This window comes from Neopelma chrysocephalum, unplaced genomic scaffold (assembly GCF_003984885.1).
Source record: "Neopelma chrysocephalum unplaced genomic scaffold, ASM398488v2 Primary Assembly neopelma1_99, whole genome shotgun sequence".
In the NCBI taxonomy this organism is placed as follows: domain Eukaryota; kingdom Metazoa; phylum Chordata; class Aves; order Passeriformes; family Pipridae; genus Neopelma; species Neopelma chrysocephalum.
Genome location: NW_020897762.1, coordinates 1,105,947 through 1,125,580, shown reverse-complemented (window position 1 = coordinate 1,125,580; position 19,634 = coordinate 1,105,947). Strand labels below are relative to the sequence as shown.

The following is a 19,634-nucleotide window of genomic DNA, read 5'->3' as shown; positions in this document are numbered from 1 at the left end:
GGGGGGGGGGGGGGGGGGGGGGGGGGGGGGGGGGGGGGGGGGGGGGGAGGAAGGCCGGGGCCGAGGCGGAGCTTTGACGCGGTCCGGAGGGTGAGGAGCTCGCTGGAGCCGCCCCTGTCGTCAGTGCTGGCGGCAAGTGCTGGGAGCCGGGGCTGGTGCCTCCTCCTCCTCCTCCTTCCCCTCCTTCTTCTCCTCCTCCATTGTATAATGCTGCGTGATCGCAGCCGCCGGGGCAGAGCGGAGGCTTAAATCCTCACGCCGCCTGCTCCTGCCTTCTCCTCCTCTTCCTCCTCCTCCTCCTCTTTTCCTCCTCCTCCGCATCCCACCCGGCCCCTCCCCGGAGCGGCGCGGCGAGGAGCGACATATGGAGCTGCTCTAGGGCGAGAGTTTCCGACCTCCCCCTCTCCATGCTTTAGTTCTCAGGTGGAGCTGCATGTGGTGAGTGGGGCTGGGGGGATGCGGGGGGGGTGGGGAGGCAGGGGACGGCGACACCCGCTCACACCCCCCTCTGGCTTTCCGAGTCATCGGGGCTTGTTTTATCTCTACCTTTAAATTGGTGCCTGGGCAGAGGAGCTCGGGGCGGGGATCCTCCCCCTCTCCTCCGCGGGGGAGGGGGGGCGAATCGTGCTGAGATGAACAGAGGAGGGGAGAGCGGCGGAGTTGCCCTTAAAATACGCCCCCTTCCCCGCCGATGCGTGGAGATCCCGGGCCGAAGCAGGTGCGGGGAACTGGAATACACTTTTTTATCGAGGTGGCCGTGCCGGCCGCGATAGTGCGGCCGGTTGTGCTTTCCAGAGCCGGGCTCCATCCGACGCCAGGGAAGCGGCGCCACCGCGGTAAGTTCTCCCTGTGCGCCGGGGACCCCCGGAGCCGGGGGGCTGCAGCCTCGCCCCGCTTTCTCAGCAGGAGCGGGGGCTTCAGGGAACCCCGAGAAGTGTGTGCCGTGGTGCCGGGAGGGCTAAAGGGGCCTGGGGGAGACTTTCACTCCGCTGTGGCAGAGCTGACATATGGCTGGGCAGGACCCGGCTGGCCCCGCTGCCTGGCCCTTTCAGGGGTTGGTGGTAGGGCAGGGGATTAGCCTGTCTTTTCCCTGAGCGATAGCGCTCATGGGTCTTCCTTGGGAGCAGCGCCAGCGCGAGAAACGGGCGTTTGGGGGGCTTTTGTGGGCAGGGCGGTTCATCTTTTGGAAGCGGTGGCGAAAAATGTATTTATTGGGATTTTCTTCAGGGTGGGTGAGCGCTTGAAATAAAAGTCTTTTGCGATGCCGCTTTGATTTAGAGCGTTGGCTGCTTTACTCATGTCGGGATCTGGAAAGATAAGTTCTCCTTAAGCATGAAAATAGGAGTACAGTTACCTGCTGTCATTTCTTGCATTTTGTGAAGCACAGCTGGAAAACCCAGGGCCACTTTTGTTAAAAATCTTGGAGGGGGATTGTGTGCTGTCCAGTGGGCCCCTTGGTGGCTGATTTACGGCTATGGGTCTGCCGCCGGTGTAAAATAAAGCAAATCTGCCCATTTTATCTTCATCCGGGGAGGGGGCTGTCAGCTTCTTTACCCGAACTTCAGTGCAGCACGCCAGAGCTGTTGCGTGTGGCGGCGTGTGTTCAGACAGATTCAAAGCTCTCGGGAGCAGGAAAGTCCAGGCTTTTTCATCTCGTGCCTGGTGCAGTCATCGGGGTGACTCTCGCTGCCGTCAGTGGGTGCTGGATTTGGCCACCGTAGAATGTACTATTGCTCAAACAACGGTGGGAGGGGGCTTGGCTACCCCAAACACCAGTTTTAATGCTTGTGTCTCTCAAATGAGTAAACATTTGCTTACGTGTGTGAGTAGAAACGAGACTTTCTGCCTTTCTATTCTGATAATTTTAGGGGTTCATCTGCACAAATGAAGGTGCCCGTGTCTTACGGACTTCTCACAGGGTACAAAATTGACAGAGGCACCTCAGTTTGCATCCAAGTGCACAGGAAGCTTTCACGTGGTGAAACAAGCCATAAAAATGAACTGTGTTTTCTTAAAAATTGTTGCTGCTTGTACTTCTCTTGATGTAGAAATTAGCCAGTTGATTTAGCAGGGTAAATTGAAAGTAGCCCTCTCTGGTTGAACTTAAAATGTGTACATTTTTACATAATAAGATGGTATCTTTGGAATCTGATTTAACATAATGAACTAGTGGTGGTGGTAGAGATAGGTGGAGGATTAGCAGTTTGTGCTGCCAGACAGGTATCTGAGAGCATGTCCTTGGGAATAGTTCCATTGTCCAGGCTAGTATTGCAGCATCTAATGTAACAGCTGGAGATATTCCTCCTTTCCTGACTGATCCTGCTTCCATTTAAGTTGGTAGCAAAAACCACCCACTCCTTTTCTGCAGGAACTGGATTGGACTGCTAAGGAATGGAGCTAGACTTTGTGCATATTAAAACACCACTTTGATTTTTGTGTCAAGCTGATTTCTTTTCCTCTGAAGCTGATTGAAAGCAAACGAAAAGAAACTTGATAGCCATAGGTCCTTCAAGTTTTGTCTGCAGATGAAGCAGTCTTAAAGAGCATTAAATACATCTGTTGGTGCTGTTTTATTAAGAGTTGTAATTGTATTCCTTTGTACACCTGCTTTTTTTTTAATGGGAAAGATGAAATAATGAGTTTTGCAGTGTTTTGGTGGAAATAATAAGTATTCCAGGTGTTTGAGTTGTCTGCCTGAGAGGCATCAAGGAGTTTGAGATAATGTCCTAATAGCGAGGAAAACCTCAAATTTCATATTCTAAAATTATTTTTGCTTTAGTCTCCATGAAGTACAGCACATTTTATGCGATATCTAGTTTGAAGGGTTTTGCCATCATTTACGCTAGCTGCTTTTATTTTTTCAATAAATATTTCATAGGGAAAACATTTTTTTTTTTAGGAACTCTTGACTTTTTTCACGCTGATGTAAAGCACTCCTGGCACAGTTCATCTCTGGCAGTGCTAACACTAGACAGGTGATCCAAAATACTTGTGACTATTTTTGCTTTTATGTAACATCTTAAAGTGTAATCTGTCAAACAAGGAGAATGCAGTACTTTGAAAGTGTAAGTAGTCCTCTGGTGATCTACTTCTTATAAGGGGCTGGATGGCAAGAGAGAGACACCTTCTTTTAACTCAGCTTTATACGTGTAAGCGGCTGGCGAGGGGGCAGCTCCGGTTGCAGTGGTTCCTTAACGTGCACACGCGCGTGAATCAGTGCCAGAAACAGCAGCTTTCAGTTACCAAGTCCAAAGATCAGGAGCGTTCCAAAGGAGAGAGCAAGGTCCAGCTTCAATGTAAGCAGGTTGGCACTGAGCACAGATCTTTAGTGTTGATGAATCTTCTGCTAATTAATGGTTTGTGGAAGATGAAGTTTGCCAATCTGAGTACAGCACTCATTTTCTTCAGGGGGATATAATTGCATGTTTTCTGCCACTTCTTTTGATTTCTAAACTTTCACCAATCAGGGAAGCTGTGCTGTCGTGAAGAGGTTGCCTGTTTTCTATAAATGGAGAGAGACCCTCAAAGTGTGTTAGTTCTTTATTTCTTCTATAAACAGTCAATTTTTGTGTTTGCTGTAGTGGAAGCTTCAGGTTTGTTCAGCATTACCAAGGCAAACACTATAACAAAAAATAAGATAACAATGCTTGAACTGTTCAACACAAGCGGGGAAAGGAAGCCCTGTAAATGCTGTGCTAACGTTGCTGTTTGATGTGCTGAAGTCAAGCTGAAACTGAAGTCCAAAGCAAATGTGTGGCTGGGAGACAGCAGAGGTTTAGTGGGAGAAACAGGCCTGGATGTGTCACAGGCCCTCTGTCTTAAGGCTGTAGGGTATTAAATGGGGTGTCACTGTGCAGAACAGAAACTGCACTGCCACGTTTGCTTCACCGATGGCTCCTGATGAACGTGTCAGATGCTGGGTGTCATTGCAAAGTGACCAGGAGGAGCTGTGAAGATGTGCTGGCTGGGAGATTCCTCCAGCACAGAGGGGATTTTCGAGGTGGGGAAAAGCTGATTTGAGGGGCATTTCCAAGGGAGAGCTGGGGCAGTCTTCAGGGGCACATCTTCAGATAGGGCTTGAAGTTGTGACTAGGAGCAAGAAGGCTTGAAAGGACCAAAAACCAAACTGTCAAGTCACCGGAGAGCAAGTTTTTGGTTTTCACGTGTCCCTTTGAGGGTGGAGGCTCAGCTAGCTCAGGTGAGACAGCAGCCACCACCACATCAAAATGACTGTGGATTCATGCTGCTGCAGCGATAGTAAAACCATGCCCAGAGTCTTGCTTTAGGTAAGTTCAGACCACTGTCCTTCCAAATGAGGGGCCTGGTTCAGTACTCTCCTCTGTTTGGTGCATAAAATCATAGGTGTTACCCTATAGTGACTGAAGTTCACAACCTGTATAACATGATCAGTATTTTGAAGAGCAGTGGTCTTAGAGAGGAATTTCTCCTTAATATCACTCTGGAATTGAGTTTTAAGTGGCACTGAATGACTTGAGTCTCAGTCTGTGTTATTATTAGGAGCCAAAGCCTGTTTACTTTGCATTCACACCATTAAAATGTATTGGATTTCATCTGACAGCTTGTTTCCAGTGAATTTAGAATAAAAATTGTATTCCTAATGTAGTAGAATACAAAGAGAAAAGTGCAAATGTGGGTTGTTTTCTTTTAAATTTTTTTTTTTTAACTGGGCAGCATATGGAAGTAGCAGAAAAAAGAAGTTCCCTTTTCAAAGGAACCCTGAATTGGTGGAAAGATCTAAACTCGCCCTATAACATGCTCAGATGATCTGTAACAATTAAAACTGTTTTCTTGATCCTAGATTTTCCATTCCCCTCCAGAAACCCGTGTACTGTTTGATACAGACCCACCTTTAATGGAAATGTAGCAATTATTATGGCTGGTTTCTTACAGTTTCTTGCAGTAGCCTGTAACATTAGTCTTAAAACAACTCTTTCTGTTGTGCCAGGCAGGCAATAAGGTTGAGTGAACTGCACTATAGAAAGAACCACCCATGACTGGAGGTAAACTATGCGGATATATGTTGGGGTGGAGGTTGAAAGGAGCGTGGAGGGCATATTTGAAGCAGACTGTGCAACTGCTATAGCAGGTCTGACTAGTTTGAGATGCCTAAAGGCAGCTTTGTCTTAACTTCAGGTAGCTGCAAAATGAAGTTTTAAATCCTAATTCAGTAATACATCATCATCTTCCGGTGCCTCCACAAACTTTACTTTTCATGTGTTTTTACAGGCACTTTTTTCTCCCTTGGAAAAAGGGTTTAGTAGGTACATGCACACGTGCATGCATATCATTTGAGTATTTTTAAAATACACGTTTCATCAAGATAGGAGACTGGCATTCTGTGCAAACCACAGTGGGTTTTCGTTTTTTTGGTTGTTGTTTTTTTTGGTTTTTTTTGTTTTTTAAACACTGGTAACATTTTGCTTTCCCAGTGTTCATGTGTGAGAAACCCCTTTATTTCAGCATTTTTGACATGGTGTGATTTGTTGCTGGTCAGTTCTTGTGCCTGGCCCTATGTTGAAGGAGGGCCCCGGGCTTTTGTAGTCTGTGCTGCGGTCGGAGGGATTTTGACTGAGGTACTTTGGTGCTGGCTGTCCCAGGGGTACAATAACCTGCTTAGGTTACCCTCCTGTGATCTGGCTCACTGTCTCCCCCTTACCCTCCTGTCCCATCTGTTTGGCAAAACTGGCTCTTCTAAACAACCCCTTCCTCCCCTAACTAAAGTGTTCCACAAATAACTTGTGAATGAATAGAGGAGAGGAGAATATTTTCTGTGTGTGTAACACACAATGTCAAGCTTCCTGTCCCTGCTCTGCTTCCCCTTGCAGGCAGGGGAACATATGTGATACATATGTGCTTGGGCAAGGACTTTTCTTTTAATTGTGGGGAAAATCAGTGTAATACTATCTTGGGTGAGGTGAATGGGGTTGTGCCTGACTGAATATGAAGTCCAGGACATTCAGTTACCTGAGCTGTTCTCCCTCTGTGTTTTCCACTCCCAATTTCCAAAGGCTTATTTTGTGGTTAAGTTTGTTTGTTCCATGATAATTGACCTGTACTAAGCATGCTTCGAAATACAGATTTAATACACATGTTGTCAAAATATGCTCTTTAAAGGGTGTCCCCATCTAAGCTTAAATGACTTACTTGAAAATGTTTAAATTGCTATACACAGAAATTACATGGATTCCGTGGTGGCTGTTTTAAAGAGCATCACTTTTGTGTAGTAGTTTTTATTGTGAAATCAAGCAGGTGTCATGAAAAATGGAATGTCTTTCCTCTCGAACTCATAGCTATTACAGGTTGAGAATAGTTCAAGGCTGGCCAAAGTTCCCTTTAATCAGTTTTCAGAAGGCTCCTTCATAGGACATGAAAACATATGCTGTATTTCAACAAATGCAAGAGCTTTAGTACACTAGATTGAAAGGCCAGTGTTATTATCAGTGTTAACATCATTTAACACCATCTTAGCAAACTTTCATGTCAAACTTTAACTACCTTTTTTTTTGTTTGTTTTGTTTTCACTGGTGGTAGAGAAATGTTCAACAGCTTTTTCACCTCTTTAAGAGAAAGTTGTGGGGTGAGTGGGTGCTTTTTCACAGAATATACTTGTTTACAGGACTGTGTTCCTTTCATTTAAGCAAAAATGTTGAAAACAACACATTTGCTGTTATAGCTACTATAAAAAATTCCAGGGAAACACCTTTCTTTTCTCCTCTTCTAACTCTCAGTAGTGAGAAACTGGTTAGCAAATAAAATCTGCAGCTAAAATGACTTGTCATTGCGGGGATGTATGGTGCATTTTGCAGTATATATCTCTTCAGAGGTGGTTTTTTTTTTCCTCCTTCTTCCCTCCTGCCATTCGCTGCTTTTCAGTTTGACTGTGATAATTTATTCAACACTGTTTTCAGAGCAATAACCTACTTTTTGGCAAATCATTCAGTTCTTTCCACAGTAGTGTGGGTATTGTTTTTCCCCCATGTGTTTATTAAGGGTCTGTGACAAGGGGGAAAAACAAGGTACCTTTGGGGAAAAAGATGCTGTGATAGGATTCAGACAAAGTAATTATACATAGGTGAGAAAAACTCTCTCTCCCTTTATTATGCACAAAGGGGTCTCGTCTCTCTTGGATGCACACACAATCCTCATTAACCTTTGTGGGAATTGTGCACATCCAGTGAAGATGGGTCTACAATTGCTAAAAATATCAGCTGGCCCGTGACATACACGTGCCAATGGAGATGTCTTGTACAATGCAACACAACGTTGCCGTAATCCATTGTTCCGTGCGACAGTGCAGGGGAGGAGGGAGGTACAGCCGGGCTGGCTATTTCATCATTCTCCCTCACAGTCTGACCAGTAGCATCTTGTCATTACAGGCGTGTAATTTTAGCAGTGAAAAGGGAGAGTGTGTGTGTGTGTGTGTGTGTGTGTTGGTGTTTCCTAGCCTGTGTCACTTTCTGGTGGCTGTTCTAACTCTTTCAGATTGCTTTTGAATTTAATTTACAAGTGTGGTGTCTCTTTTTTAGCCAGCACTTTTCACTCTGCTGGTGCCTGCTGGCTCTGCAATGGGGAGGAGTGGAAGGCAGTCAGCCCTGGGCTGAACTGGGCCCTGGAGCAGTACACAGCCATCTTAATTGCTGCTGCTCCACCTCTGGAAGAGACGATGGGTCTGGTTCTCCCCAGCACGGAGCTGTGTGCACTGGCTCTGGCATGGCTCCTCGTCCACGGATGGGGGAATTCATCATGCTATGGCCTTGCTCGTGAGACCAGCATCTCCTGCTTCCATGCAAGGAGAGCCCAGAGTGGCACACTTGGGGAAAGAAACAGTGATGTGATGTGGAGCCAGGAGGAGCTGCTTGGCCGATCCCAGGGAGGCTTGTGCATAGAAGCCCTTGCATATTTTTTGGGTGACAACAAGCAGAGTTTGCTGAATAATCAGCTAATCATGTAGTAAAGTCAGAGGATCTGGCTGTGCTGTGCCTGGTTTGCTTGACTGCAGCTCTGATTTCCTGCTGCTGATGCCCAGGTGTGTGAAGCAGCTCCCAGTCCTTGAGCTTTTGATACCGGCAGAGAGCCGCTGAGCCCGTGTGTACACAGCACAATAGAACTTGATTCACACTTGGCAGGCCTGGCTGCTGCCTTAACACTGCCACATGGAGACCCAAATTTCAGAATAACCTCGCCTGGACTTCTTTTGGTGGTTCTTTGAAGCCCAGAGTCTCAGCTAAGCTGAACCTTGGGGAGGAGGCTCCTGTGTGGTGGCATGGGCACTGTGACGGAATGTGCAGCCGTTCTGGGGAAGATTTGGCACAGAGATGACCCAAGGCGAGGGCAGCTTTGCCATGTTGTTGAAAATCCCTTTCCCCTCAGTAACTGCCCTTAACAAAGGAGCTCCTGGTATGGGAAGGGGGGACTCCTCCACTCTGATCTGCCTCAAAGCAGGTGCTGCCTGGGTTGGTGGTCAGCAGGGCCGTGTCTGCACCAGGCCTGTGAAGAGCTGAGGCAGCATTAGGAATCATAGAGAGCTTGTTTCATAAAGCTTCCCGTTAAGGACAAGACCAAAAGAGGGCAGGTTGGGGGCTTGTTTGCATCTTTTGGGTGCTATTGTGAGGATGCTCATGGGAAGTCCTGTCTGAAGCAGAACATGTGAGAATTGACATTTTGGCTCTGAGATCTTTGAGACAGAAATTAGTTCTGCTGGGCAATCCAAACCTGTTCTTTTTTTATTTCCAATAAAGACAGCTGCCTTCCTGTACGTGAATAAAGCCGATTTTGAATAAATGTTTTTTAGCCCTGGTGTGTTACCCATCTATATCCCCCCTCTTGCTTCGTACTGAAAAGGAATTGTCAGAGTTGCTGAGGGTTTTACTCTTGCCTTCAGCCTCAAGTGGTTTGCATGTGCCTTGCTAACTTTCCATGCACAAAACCTGTGCAGTCTTGTTCACCTTCTAGTTGTGCCAGGGTAGTCTTTAATGCTTTAACGAGCTAACAAGTGCTCCTCTGATTTAAACTTGCATTAAGTTCTGCTACCCTGATAGAATTCCTAATATTATAAACACCCTTAATAACACGGCTGTAATCTAGAAAACCTGCTGTCCTTTTTCCAAACAATTACTTAATGAGGCAGTAATTTATTCTAAGCTATATTTATTGGAGCCCATTGCAGCTTTATCAGACATACTCTGTTTGGATGTGTGCAGTTAGTCAAAAACATTTAAACTGCTCCACTTCTTCCAGGGGAACATGTTACATTTAGCAAACTGACAGCATTAGAAACTGTTTCCAATTTAATAGCAGCATATGTTTCCTGCAAGACTTTAACACACTGCAGAGTCGGAGATCGCCTTAGACTGCGGCTTTGCCTTTTTTTTAGCATGGTGAAAAGGAGCTGGAAACTGAAGGCAGGAGTGGAGTTTGTGTTTTTTGATTGTTTTGCAGAGCCTTCTAGCAGGGCTTCAGCAGCTGGAAGTTTAAGAAACTATCAAGAAAGTGGTGTGGGCGGCGCACGCAGAGCTCTCGCTCCAAATGCAGTTTCTGATCATGAACAAACAGCAAGAGCTTGCTTTGCCCTCTGGGCCTCAAATAGTACAGTATGCAACAAGGGAGAGCAGGCAAGGCACGAGGATGGAAACAGTAGGATCAGATTACAGTTTCAAAATATCGCTGGAACACGTTGGCTGGCGTTACACTATTGACTGGCTTTATAATTGCATTGCTTATTTGCTAGGGAAGGCTTCACCTTACTTTCTGATTAACGTGGACACTCCTTCGGGGACCTGGGGAGTCCAAGCTCTGAGTATCAAAGTCAAACCCCACAAGACCTGCACGACTTCAGATGCTTCTCAAATGAGAGTCTGGCAAACAGGAGTCAACAGAGGAAGCTCAGAGGTCTCCCTGCACAGTCCTTAACTAATTCCTACTTAGATTAGCATCTGAGAGTCACCCACAGTGGTTTTCCTTCTTATTTTGATTTTAACTTGAGACTAAAGAAGACCCTGTCTCTCAGCTTGTCCTCCCCACAGTCTTCACTCATAGGCATCTAAAGCAGGGGGCTAAGTCTGTGTAGGGAGAGGGAAGCTGCCTTTCTTGCTAAATGCAGGAGTGAGCTGCTAAGGAGCTTTACTTGCCTCTCTGTTTCTTCTGGAAGAGCCGAGGTTTACCCACCACCACAGGAGATGGGAAGAGTTGGGTCCCTGTAAAATACACATGAGAAATACCTGCCATTCACAGTCACTGCTGGCACTGACACCCTTGCAGCAAAGGCTTGCAAACATTAAAAACAATTCCCTGTACTCTGGAAGCACAGAGCTACCCAGGAGGCCATTTTTTTTATATACTCCAAAGGAGTTTTGTAAGTGCTTATTAAACCTCACTCAGTTAAAAAAAAAAGGCAGTGGGGGGCAGCCAAACTTAATGTAAGATGTATCAGGGAAAACCAAACCTTGTAAATGGGGAATGCCTAAGCACTGGGTCTGGTGAGGACAGACACCCCAGCACAGCTCCATTCCCTCTTACCTCTCTTCTGGGGTTGGGAGATTTGTTTTTTAACTCACATGTGACGTGAGACCCAATTCTTACCAGGCAGCAGCTGTCAGGAGTCCTCTCTAGCCAGGCAACATGGATGCAGTGCACTCCAATGAGTAAAATCTGCATCAGATCCCGAGGAACAGCCTTGCTGTAGAAGAAGAAGGATGCCCCCCCCCAGCCCTGGCCAGTGTGTGTGTACACAGTGTGAGCCAGCTGCAGCACCGGGAGCGTGGCCGTGCGGCACTGCGTGGTACACGCTGTCCCAGCTCCGCTGTCCCAGCTCCCGGGGATGCTGCCGTGCCAGGATTTAAAGACTCCGGTGTCAACAGATGAAATCCCCGAGGAGGGGTGATTTTCGTGGTGCTGTGGCTGTCGCCTCTGAAAGTCCATGCTGCTTATTCGCTCCAGTCCTGGAGTTAAACCTTGTCATCTGGGCTGTTCAGCTTTTCCTCCTTTTTAGTGAGGTTGGGAGGTGGTGCCAGGTTTATACTGGCCTTCCCCTCTGCAGTTTCTTTTCCTGTCTAACTTTGAATGGGAGGAGGATGCCAGTGCTCTCAGAAGGCAGGCTGGCTCTCAGCTGCTGGGGCAGGTTTGCTCTGCCTTGCCAGGATCCTGCAGGCCAAGGAGCATCATTCTGTGGTGGGTGAGCCCATGGTCCTGCACTGAGGGGTCTTCCAGAGATATCTCTCTCTCTCTCTCTCTCTCTCTCTTTCTTTCTCTCTCTCTCTCTGCTGTGACCTTGGGGATGGGGAGAGAGGTTTACCAGTTTGCCTCCCTAGCTCTAGGGGACAGATACTTTGAAGTTGTGGGTTACAAGTTCAGGTGGTCCCTCAGGCTGGATCTAGCAGCACTGAAACACCTCGCAGCAGCTCAACCTGACTCTGTTAGCTCAGAGGATCTGGCCCTTGTCTTGCCAGTTGAACCCAGTTGGCATAAAGGACCTTTTTATTTTGGTCCTGCAGCTATCTGTGCCAAATCCTGATTCTGCTGAAGTCAGTAACAAAACACTCATTGACTACTGTTGGGCCAGGATACAGCCAATGGAACCCTCAAGGATGAAGAGTGAGGTATGGAGGAAAGTTGTATTTCATGTGCCAGAAGTGACACAGAAAGTACTTGCATAATTCACTGGATAGGTTCTCTGAGAAACCCTGGTGAGGTTCACTTACACTTAAGGTGTGTGAAACTTTGTTTTGGGAATGAAATGTGCAAATTCAGTACTCTTATAGTATTTTGGGGGGCTTTTATAGGGAGCTTTTGTGCTGAGGGCTTTCGTTGGGGGTTTCATGCACATGTCTGAAGTAGCGTTTTATTTTAATTTCCCCAAGTTGCCTTTTTCTTTTTCTCTCCTTTTTTCCCCCCCGTGGTTTTAATTACCCAAGATTTCAGAAAGTAACTGGTCCTGCGTCAAACTCCACTTCTCGCACAGGCCCCTGTGGTTCACACCTGTCTTTCAACATTTGGCTGCGTGGGGAGGAATGATTGCTCGTGGACTCTGGGGTTGGGTGCTTTTAGCTTTTTGAGCAACGTGGTGTTGGTTCTAAAAGTGAACCTCACTCTATTCAGCTGTTCATCCTCTACACTGACCAAGAGGGTGGCGTAAATCTATCAGTGGAAATATGACTTCTTCAAAACCCTTTTCCGCTGTTCTTGGGGTTCAGTTCCTCTTTCTTTTTGTCCTTCCTGTCTGCCTTGATGAGGAGGGAGAGCCTAGTGGATTGTAGAATTGATTTCCAAGAGCCCTCAGTCTTGAGAGACATTCAAAACTTAATTGTTAAAAGTGTTTGAGAATTAACATTAAAGATTATTTTTATTATTGGTGAGCCAAATCACTTTTCCTTTCAATTTTTACCAATCTGGTGCTTTTTTTTCTGCGCCAAACTCCCGATTGTTAAGGACTTCAGATATAGTCCAGCAGTGACAAGGTGTAACAACCGAAGCACAATCAATAAATATAATACTCTCAGAGCGTGCACGTACCTCTGTGCTCCAGAGAGCAAGGATTCGTCACTAAGTGGGCTCAGAGACACAGGCATTGCACAAGCTTTCCTGTGTTTAATCGATGATGGTCGACTCCAGAGAACCATCCGCTCCAGGCTGATTATCTCTTCTGCTGAGCCCCAACTACATTTTTTCCCAGCTCTGTCTGAAAAGCATGCAGAGCCAATAAAAGGAAGCTAAATGACATGCAAATGAAAAAAAAAAGAAAATATTACTTTTGTTTTTCAATTAAGAAAAGACAACTCCCAAACAATGCTAGGGTTTCTCTGGCGCTGAGGCGCGTGCAATCACCCTAAATGGGCAAAAAAGCAAGTTGAATCTTTCTCAGCAACAATGGTTTAGCTTTTGGTTCTGAGTCTGAGAACTGGAGCCAAGTGGTAGATTAATATTGGGGAAGATCTCCAAGTAACTCCCCCCACCCCAATCCCCAGATAAGTGCAACTTTTCCATTCATTGTCTTTCTTCAGCTTTCTGGTTCCACATACCTAAGTAACATTGAAAACTAGGTTGCACACCAAAACCCTGCAACACCCTTTATTAAAACAACAACAACAACAACAACAACAAAGCGACGTCCTGTCTCAACTCTTCACACTTGACCTCAAAGTGATGTTTAGCGGATGGATGAAAATGCAGCAGAAATACATCTGGCTGAGGTTGGTGCTCAGCCAAAATAGATGCATGAAAGACCCTCCACGCACGTGCCCCTTAATCTCTGCCCGTCCAGTCTTGCTTTTGGGTGGGTTGCTGTTGTCTGGCTGCCCCCGTTAGGGCTGTATGACTTGGTAGGACAGCTCTGTCTTTTGACACTTGGTATGGTGCAGGTTTAGCTCATTTTGTACTGATTTCTGGTCAAGCTGATCTGCAAGTCTGGCATTTTCATTTTCCCAGCAAGAGCTTTGGCTGGGAAGGCTAGGAGCAAAGTTTTTGGGATGAACAGAACTGACTCAGATCAAATGCTGGTATTGTACAGCTTCCTTTTTTAAAAAAATTAGTGTTCAGGATCTTAAAGACATACAAAACTGATCTCTTTAGTTAGTGTAGGTGCGATGCTGTTGGTTGAAGGAGTGAAGAGATGGTTAGAACTGTAATGAACAAGCAGGCAACACTGTCTTAAGGTCCTGTGGTCAGAAACTATGTAATTCCTTTATGAAGAACCAGAGAAAGACCTACAAGCCCACAAGCATGTCTGGTTTTACCAACTCTATCAGTTGGTCTAAAAAGATACTGTCTTCTTGCTTCACTTAGCATGAATAAAGTGACTTATGAAAACCAGAGGAAAAGATTTTTTGCAATTCCCATTTGCATGCCAGAGGAGAAGGGAATAAAATAAAACTTTATAAAGCTGAGAGTCTAATGGTGCTCAGTTGAGCCCCCTCCTTGGTGGAATAAACCCCCCCATGCTTAGGCTGGCATCCTGCTTTGGTGCTTTAGTGGTTAAACCCTCTTCTCAGAGAGTATTAGTGGGGGAAAAGGAAACTGAAAGTTGTGCTGAAAAGCTAGTAGGTGAAACTGGGAGTTGCCTGATCTATTTTATCTTTTAAAAGGGCAAGCTCTGAATCAAGCGACGTGAAGATCGAGTGAGATGCGAAAGCTTGACAGTCACACATACAGGAAACCTTGAATCATTTCTAAGCTTCCTGGAAAATGACGTAGCGAGGTTATCGTGGCGTTTACTTAATGATGATGCCATAGCTCTTAACTGGTCAGCTTAAAAAACGTGTTAACTACCAGCACCTCACTTTTGGGTGGAAATGGGCTCGATTGGGTTCGTTCGAAATGCTTCTGATGTCGCCTGTCAGTGATTAATAACTGAGCACAGGGAACGGAGCCTGGGCTGTTTTCTTTATCGTGGGGCAAAAGGTTTGCTTTGTACAGTGGATGTTTGTATACATTCCTGGCAGAGGCTGACAAACTTCAAAACTCTCCTAGTCCCCAAGCCATTTAAAAAGTCTTCTTTAAACAGAGTATTGCGGAACGAGCATCGGTATGTCTTTAGGACAGAGTCTGCCTTTTTTCAAGGGGAGGAGAAAGCAGGAAGGGATGGAAAACTGCTACCTCTTCCCCTAACGCCTTGCTGCTTTAAAAACGTGCTGGAATTGGGCAGGGGTTTCGATTCTTGCTAGCCTGATCCTCCCTTTCTTGCTCTGTCTGTCCGAAGTGGAAGGAAATGTGTCCACCATGAACATTTGAACAGCAAAGCCCCCACACACACACTCCAAACCCATGTGCACAGCTCTGGAGTAGTCTGTGGAAGTGACACTAGGGAGCAGAGAAAAACCAGACTTCGGCAGTAGTGCTAAATTTCAGAGGTTTTGTTCACCCAAGATTCCAGGCGCGGGAATTGCTGGTAGCTGGCCAAGGAGCTTGGATGGCAGCCTACCTGTTCCTCAGCTCTGCTCAGCTTGCTCCCTCCTCCCGCCTTTCTTTTTTTAATTGCATAATATGCTAGAAAATTATCTGGATTTGGGACTTATTTTTAACCAGAAGAGGCTCACTTCACCCAGTCTGATTTCGGATTTACCACCCAGCAAATGCTTTCTGAAGCCCTTTTCTTCTGGCTTCTTTTGTCCCCTCTCCTGCTTTCCAAAGGCCTCTTTGCTCTTAAATGTTTGTCATTCATTCTTGGGGATGTTTGTAAGTCCTTACCTACGTGGTCTGTCTGCAGAACTGGTGTATGACCATCAAACTGGTGGTAGACCTGCCTGGTGCAGTCATTTCACAGGCACCAATCCCACTGGGAGAATTGGGAATTGTACTCAAACAAGGAAGGTGAATTTTGTCTCCTAGACGGTAGATACATTATATGAGGGGAGTCAGGTTTGGGGTAAAAGTCTGTATTGCTGTTGCAGCTTCTTTCTGGGTAGCTGTGGCTGAAAAGCCTCTTCTACTTTTTTTTTTTAAACAAGGCAGAAATCTTCATGCCATTTTATTAGAGTTTTGTTAAACAGAGAGCTAAAATGTTAAACACGTTAAAATGAACAGGGAGCTGCCTGTGATCCTATTAAAAGAGTGAGTGGTTTAGGGCTCCAGCACCTCACCACTCTACCTGGGAAAATGAGAGAGGAGAATGTCAGATCATGCTATTGTCACAACACAGCAATTCCTTCATTCATCTGCATTTGGGGGGATGTTCATGTCACAAAAATAATGGTGACAAAATGAGGTTGGGGCTGTCCTGTGTAGAGGAGCATTTCCAGGCGCTGTGAAACATCCTGGAAGAGATAGCACTGGGGATTGAACTGCCCTACTTAATCTTAGCTCAGAAATTATTTATAATGCGGGGCAAGTTTGGTAAAATCCCCTTTGTTTCCTTCAAAATCTGCCATCTGACCAACAGCAGAGTGTAGTGCAGAGAGTGATCTTGGGGATTAGACTAAAAGACTTGACAGATCTTCTTCTTTATCTGTAATTTATCTAATTCTGAGTGCAATAACTGCATTTCCTGCTCTGGTTGTTCAGTCCTTAGGCGATCAGTTAAATAAACCCATATGCGTATATCCTGGTGTACCGAAGGGCTGGATCTCCCAACTTCTCTGGGAAGGTTTCTCTTAATATACAATTGCTTGAGCCTTGCTTCCCTTCCCCCGTGAGCAAGCTTTTGAATAATAAAGGAAATTCATTGTAAGAACCTTGGTGCTTTAAGTTTGTGTTCCCAGGCATAGCACTGCATCGGTCAGGAAACATAAACAAACGTTCAGTACAGTATCTGTAGCCTGTGCACCTCTGTGCAGATATTTGGGGACCATAATTTGTGCAAGAGGGAAATTTGCTGCTAAGCATGCAATATCTTGAGTATTAGAGATGCTGTTTGAATCCCTGCTTGGAATTTACCAGCATAGCCAACGCCGAAACAGGATAGACCAGGGCACTGCGTTAAGGCGGCTTCTGCTTCCTCATCACGCTGCTGTGGGCCAAGACTGAGTTATTTGTGTGGACAGTGTGGCACTGGGCTTTGCTGTCTTCATGGGTCTCCTCTCTTTCCTTTCAGATATATGTTGGGGAAAGGAGGAAAGCGGAAGTTTGACGAGCATGAAGATGGGTTGGAAGGCAAAGTGGTGTCTCCCACTGACGGTCCCTCTAAGGTGTCTTACACCTTACAGCGTCAGACTATCTTCAACATTTCCCTTATGAAACTTTATAACCACAGGCCATTAACCGAGCCAAGCTTGCAAAAGACAGTTTTAATTAACAACATGTTGAGGCGAATCCAGGAAGAACTCAAACAAGAAGGCAGCTTGAGGCCCATGTTTGTGACCGCTTCCCAGCCTGCCGACCCTCTCAGCGACAACTTCCGCGAGGCCCAGCCGGCGTTCAGCCACCTCGCCTCCCAGCCCCTGCTCCCCACTGACTTCGTAAGCACTATGCCCCTGGAATCCTGCCTCACCCCAGCCTCTTTGCTCGAGGACGACACTTTTTGCACTTCCCCGACTGTCCAGCACGATGGTCCGACAAAACCACCACCTCCCGCTCTCCAACCAGTAAAGGACAGCTTCTCCTCAGCCTTGGATGAAATCGAGGAGCTTTGTCCAGCACCTACCTCCGCAGAGGCAGTAGCAGCCGAAACAGCAGCCGATGACTCTAAAGCCCATCCCAGCGAGTCCAACATCCACAAGCCCGAGGGCCTCCCGGAGAGCAGAACGGCTGAATCCAAACTCATGGACTCTCTACCTGGCAACTTTGAGATCACAGCTTCCACAGGTTTCCTCACAGACTTGACCCTGGATGACATTCTGTTCGCTGACATTGATACGTCCATGTATGATTTTGACCCCTGCACATCTGCCACGGGGGCTGCCTCAAAAATGGCTCCTGTCTCAGCAGATGAGCTCCTAAAAACTCTCGCTCCGTACAGCAGTCAGCCAGTAACTCCAAATCAGCCTTTCAAAATGGATCTCACAGAACTGGATCACATCATGGAGGTGCTTGTTGGGTCTTAAAATATTAGAAATATAGCAACTTCTTTTTTTTGTTTTGTTTTGTTTTGTTTTGTTTTTTATTTTAAGTACCAGTATATACACTTGGTAGTATTTCCATAGTTCCTCCCAGCCCCAATTCACAGCACTGTGCATGCATCCTTGCTTGCCTTTTTTGAAAAGAAAAGGATCACACTAGTTTTTGCTTCGAGCAGAGTTGGAGTGCCTTCATCCATGTATGACCACTTCTAATGTATTTTTTTTAAAGTGGTTCCTCAAGGAAGACCGAATATCCTGGTATAGGAAAGAATATGTATTGTAGACAATGTTATGTTATTACAAAAAAAAAAAAAGGAAAAAAAAAGGTGAAAGCTAAGCACAAGGATTATGTTGGGGAAAGCTGTAAATTGCATGTGCATACTTGTCTATTTTTTCTATAAGTTTTATTGCAAGAGGTAAAAAATTTTATTATTTAGATAATCTCAATACCATTTTAGCCCTGTATAGGTTGACTTTAGCAATTCAGCCTTTTGGAGGCATTAACCTGCTCCTCTTTAAGTGTTGCATTTACATGGCTGTTTAGAAACTGCTGCCCAAATTTATTTTATATTTTTGTACAGATTCTGCAGTTTATGATATTGTTTTTTCTAAAAACAAATGCTGTTTATACACACAAAAAATAGCTATTTTGATAGGATTTGCTCACATAGTTCCTGCATAATTCAGATGTACAAGAACCACTTGTACTTTTATACAGAGTTGTAATGTTTTATATGTGTATGGTGCAAAGAGAAAATTGGATCAAATAAGCCTGCAGTCGGTTTCCCTGAATGCAAACAAAAAAAAAAGTGCTTTAAGAAAGGGCTGGGAGCTGCTTCTGTCGGAGTTTCACAAGTGTTTGCTCCCTGCTGTACCCACTGCGCACTACTGTGATTCCTGAAACTTAGAGCCATGTCCTTTTCCAACACGTATGTGAAGCAGTTGGCAGGAAACAGTTGTGGAACTTCCCCCAAAGAGGTCCCTGAGCGCTGCTGTGGCTGCAGCTCCCGCCCGCGTCCCTGTGCCAGGGCATCCATCCCACCGGACACGGAGCCTCAACGCGGCGGCACATCAGCACTTCCTCACCTGAAGCTCCTGGGAACGGTTTTGGCAGGGAGCAACGTGCCCATCGCCCACCGAGAGCCAGCCTCTCCCGGAAATCCTCCTGACTGACGGGCACGGGCGGGAGAGTGGGGCTGAGAGCGCCCGCCCGCCCTTTCTTGGAGCATTTCTCCTCCCCTCTCCCACCTCACTGTGCTAAGTGCTGAAAAAAGGCAACTTCAGTATTACTGCAGTGAAGCTCATCTCGTACCTGCACTGGATGGACTTGCTTTAATATCCATTGCTGTTGAAACTGGAGCCAGTCGTGTGACATCACTTGGCATCTCGTATAGAGTTGGGTTCTTGTATCAACTGTGTTACCTGCTTTACACTTTATAGACCCGTTTTACAACGAATATACAGACACAGCTTTCTATGCATGGTCCCCTTCCCCGTAACACCTGAGAAGTCTTCTCCTTACTGCACCAATAGCTTTTTTTTTTTTAAGTTCATTGTGGTGTACATTTAATTTAAAAAGAAAAAAAATGTTTGCAATGTATCATGCCTATTGCTGAAGTTGCTATGGCATTTTAGTTTTCCAATGGTACTTTAGTTGTTGAGTGCCGGTTACAACCTGTATTGTTGACATGCCTATGGCTTCTTTAGGAATAACTTTTATATTTATTTAAGAAATTTTAAATTATGTTTTACGTCATTTGGCAATATTCAGTCAGTTCTGCTCCCTTCTTGTCATGGAAGAAATTGGGTCTTGCCTGCCTTTTAAGGAGGCGGCTTTTTTATAAATTGGCACTTTAAAACAGGCCATATATATTTATTAGTATATAGATAGATGTAACGTAGATATGCACACAGACACAGGATAAAAGCAAATCCGTTTTTGCAATGAAGGAACTCCTAATGGAAATGAAATGCATTGTGTAGAGCTGCAAAACGTGCTTCTGGCTCCCGGGGTGAGATGTGGGGCTGGGGGAGGAGGGGGGGGCACTGGCTGAGGGGGTGGGTTTGCTTTCTTCTTTTTTCCCAAGCTGAACTGGGTGAATCACTGGGATGCTGATGGATTTGCAGTAG

The 19,634-nt window shown here is 45.8% G+C and overlaps 1 protein-coding gene across 4 annotated transcripts in view; it reads left to right on the top strand.

The window, feature by feature from the left end:
* Positions 1-17,847, top strand: part of SERTAD2 (SERTA domain containing 2) — a 75,711-nt gene extending 57,864 nt beyond the window's left edge. For 2 of the 4 annotated variants that reach the window (XM_027694984.1, XM_027694983.1), the window contains exon 3: positions 16,541-17,847. In XM_027694984.1, the coding sequence (XP_027550785.1) occupies positions 16,545-17,489 (945 nt within the window). In that variant the 5' untranslated portion in view covers positions 16,541-16,544 and the 3' untranslated portion in view covers positions 17,490-17,847. Of the gene's footprint in view, positions 1-100; positions 439-561; positions 837-16,540 lie in introns of those variants that run through there. The other 2 variants (XM_027694981.1, XM_027694985.1) reach the window with 2 other exon arrangements.
* Positions 17,848-19,634: the final 1,787 nt, after the last annotated feature.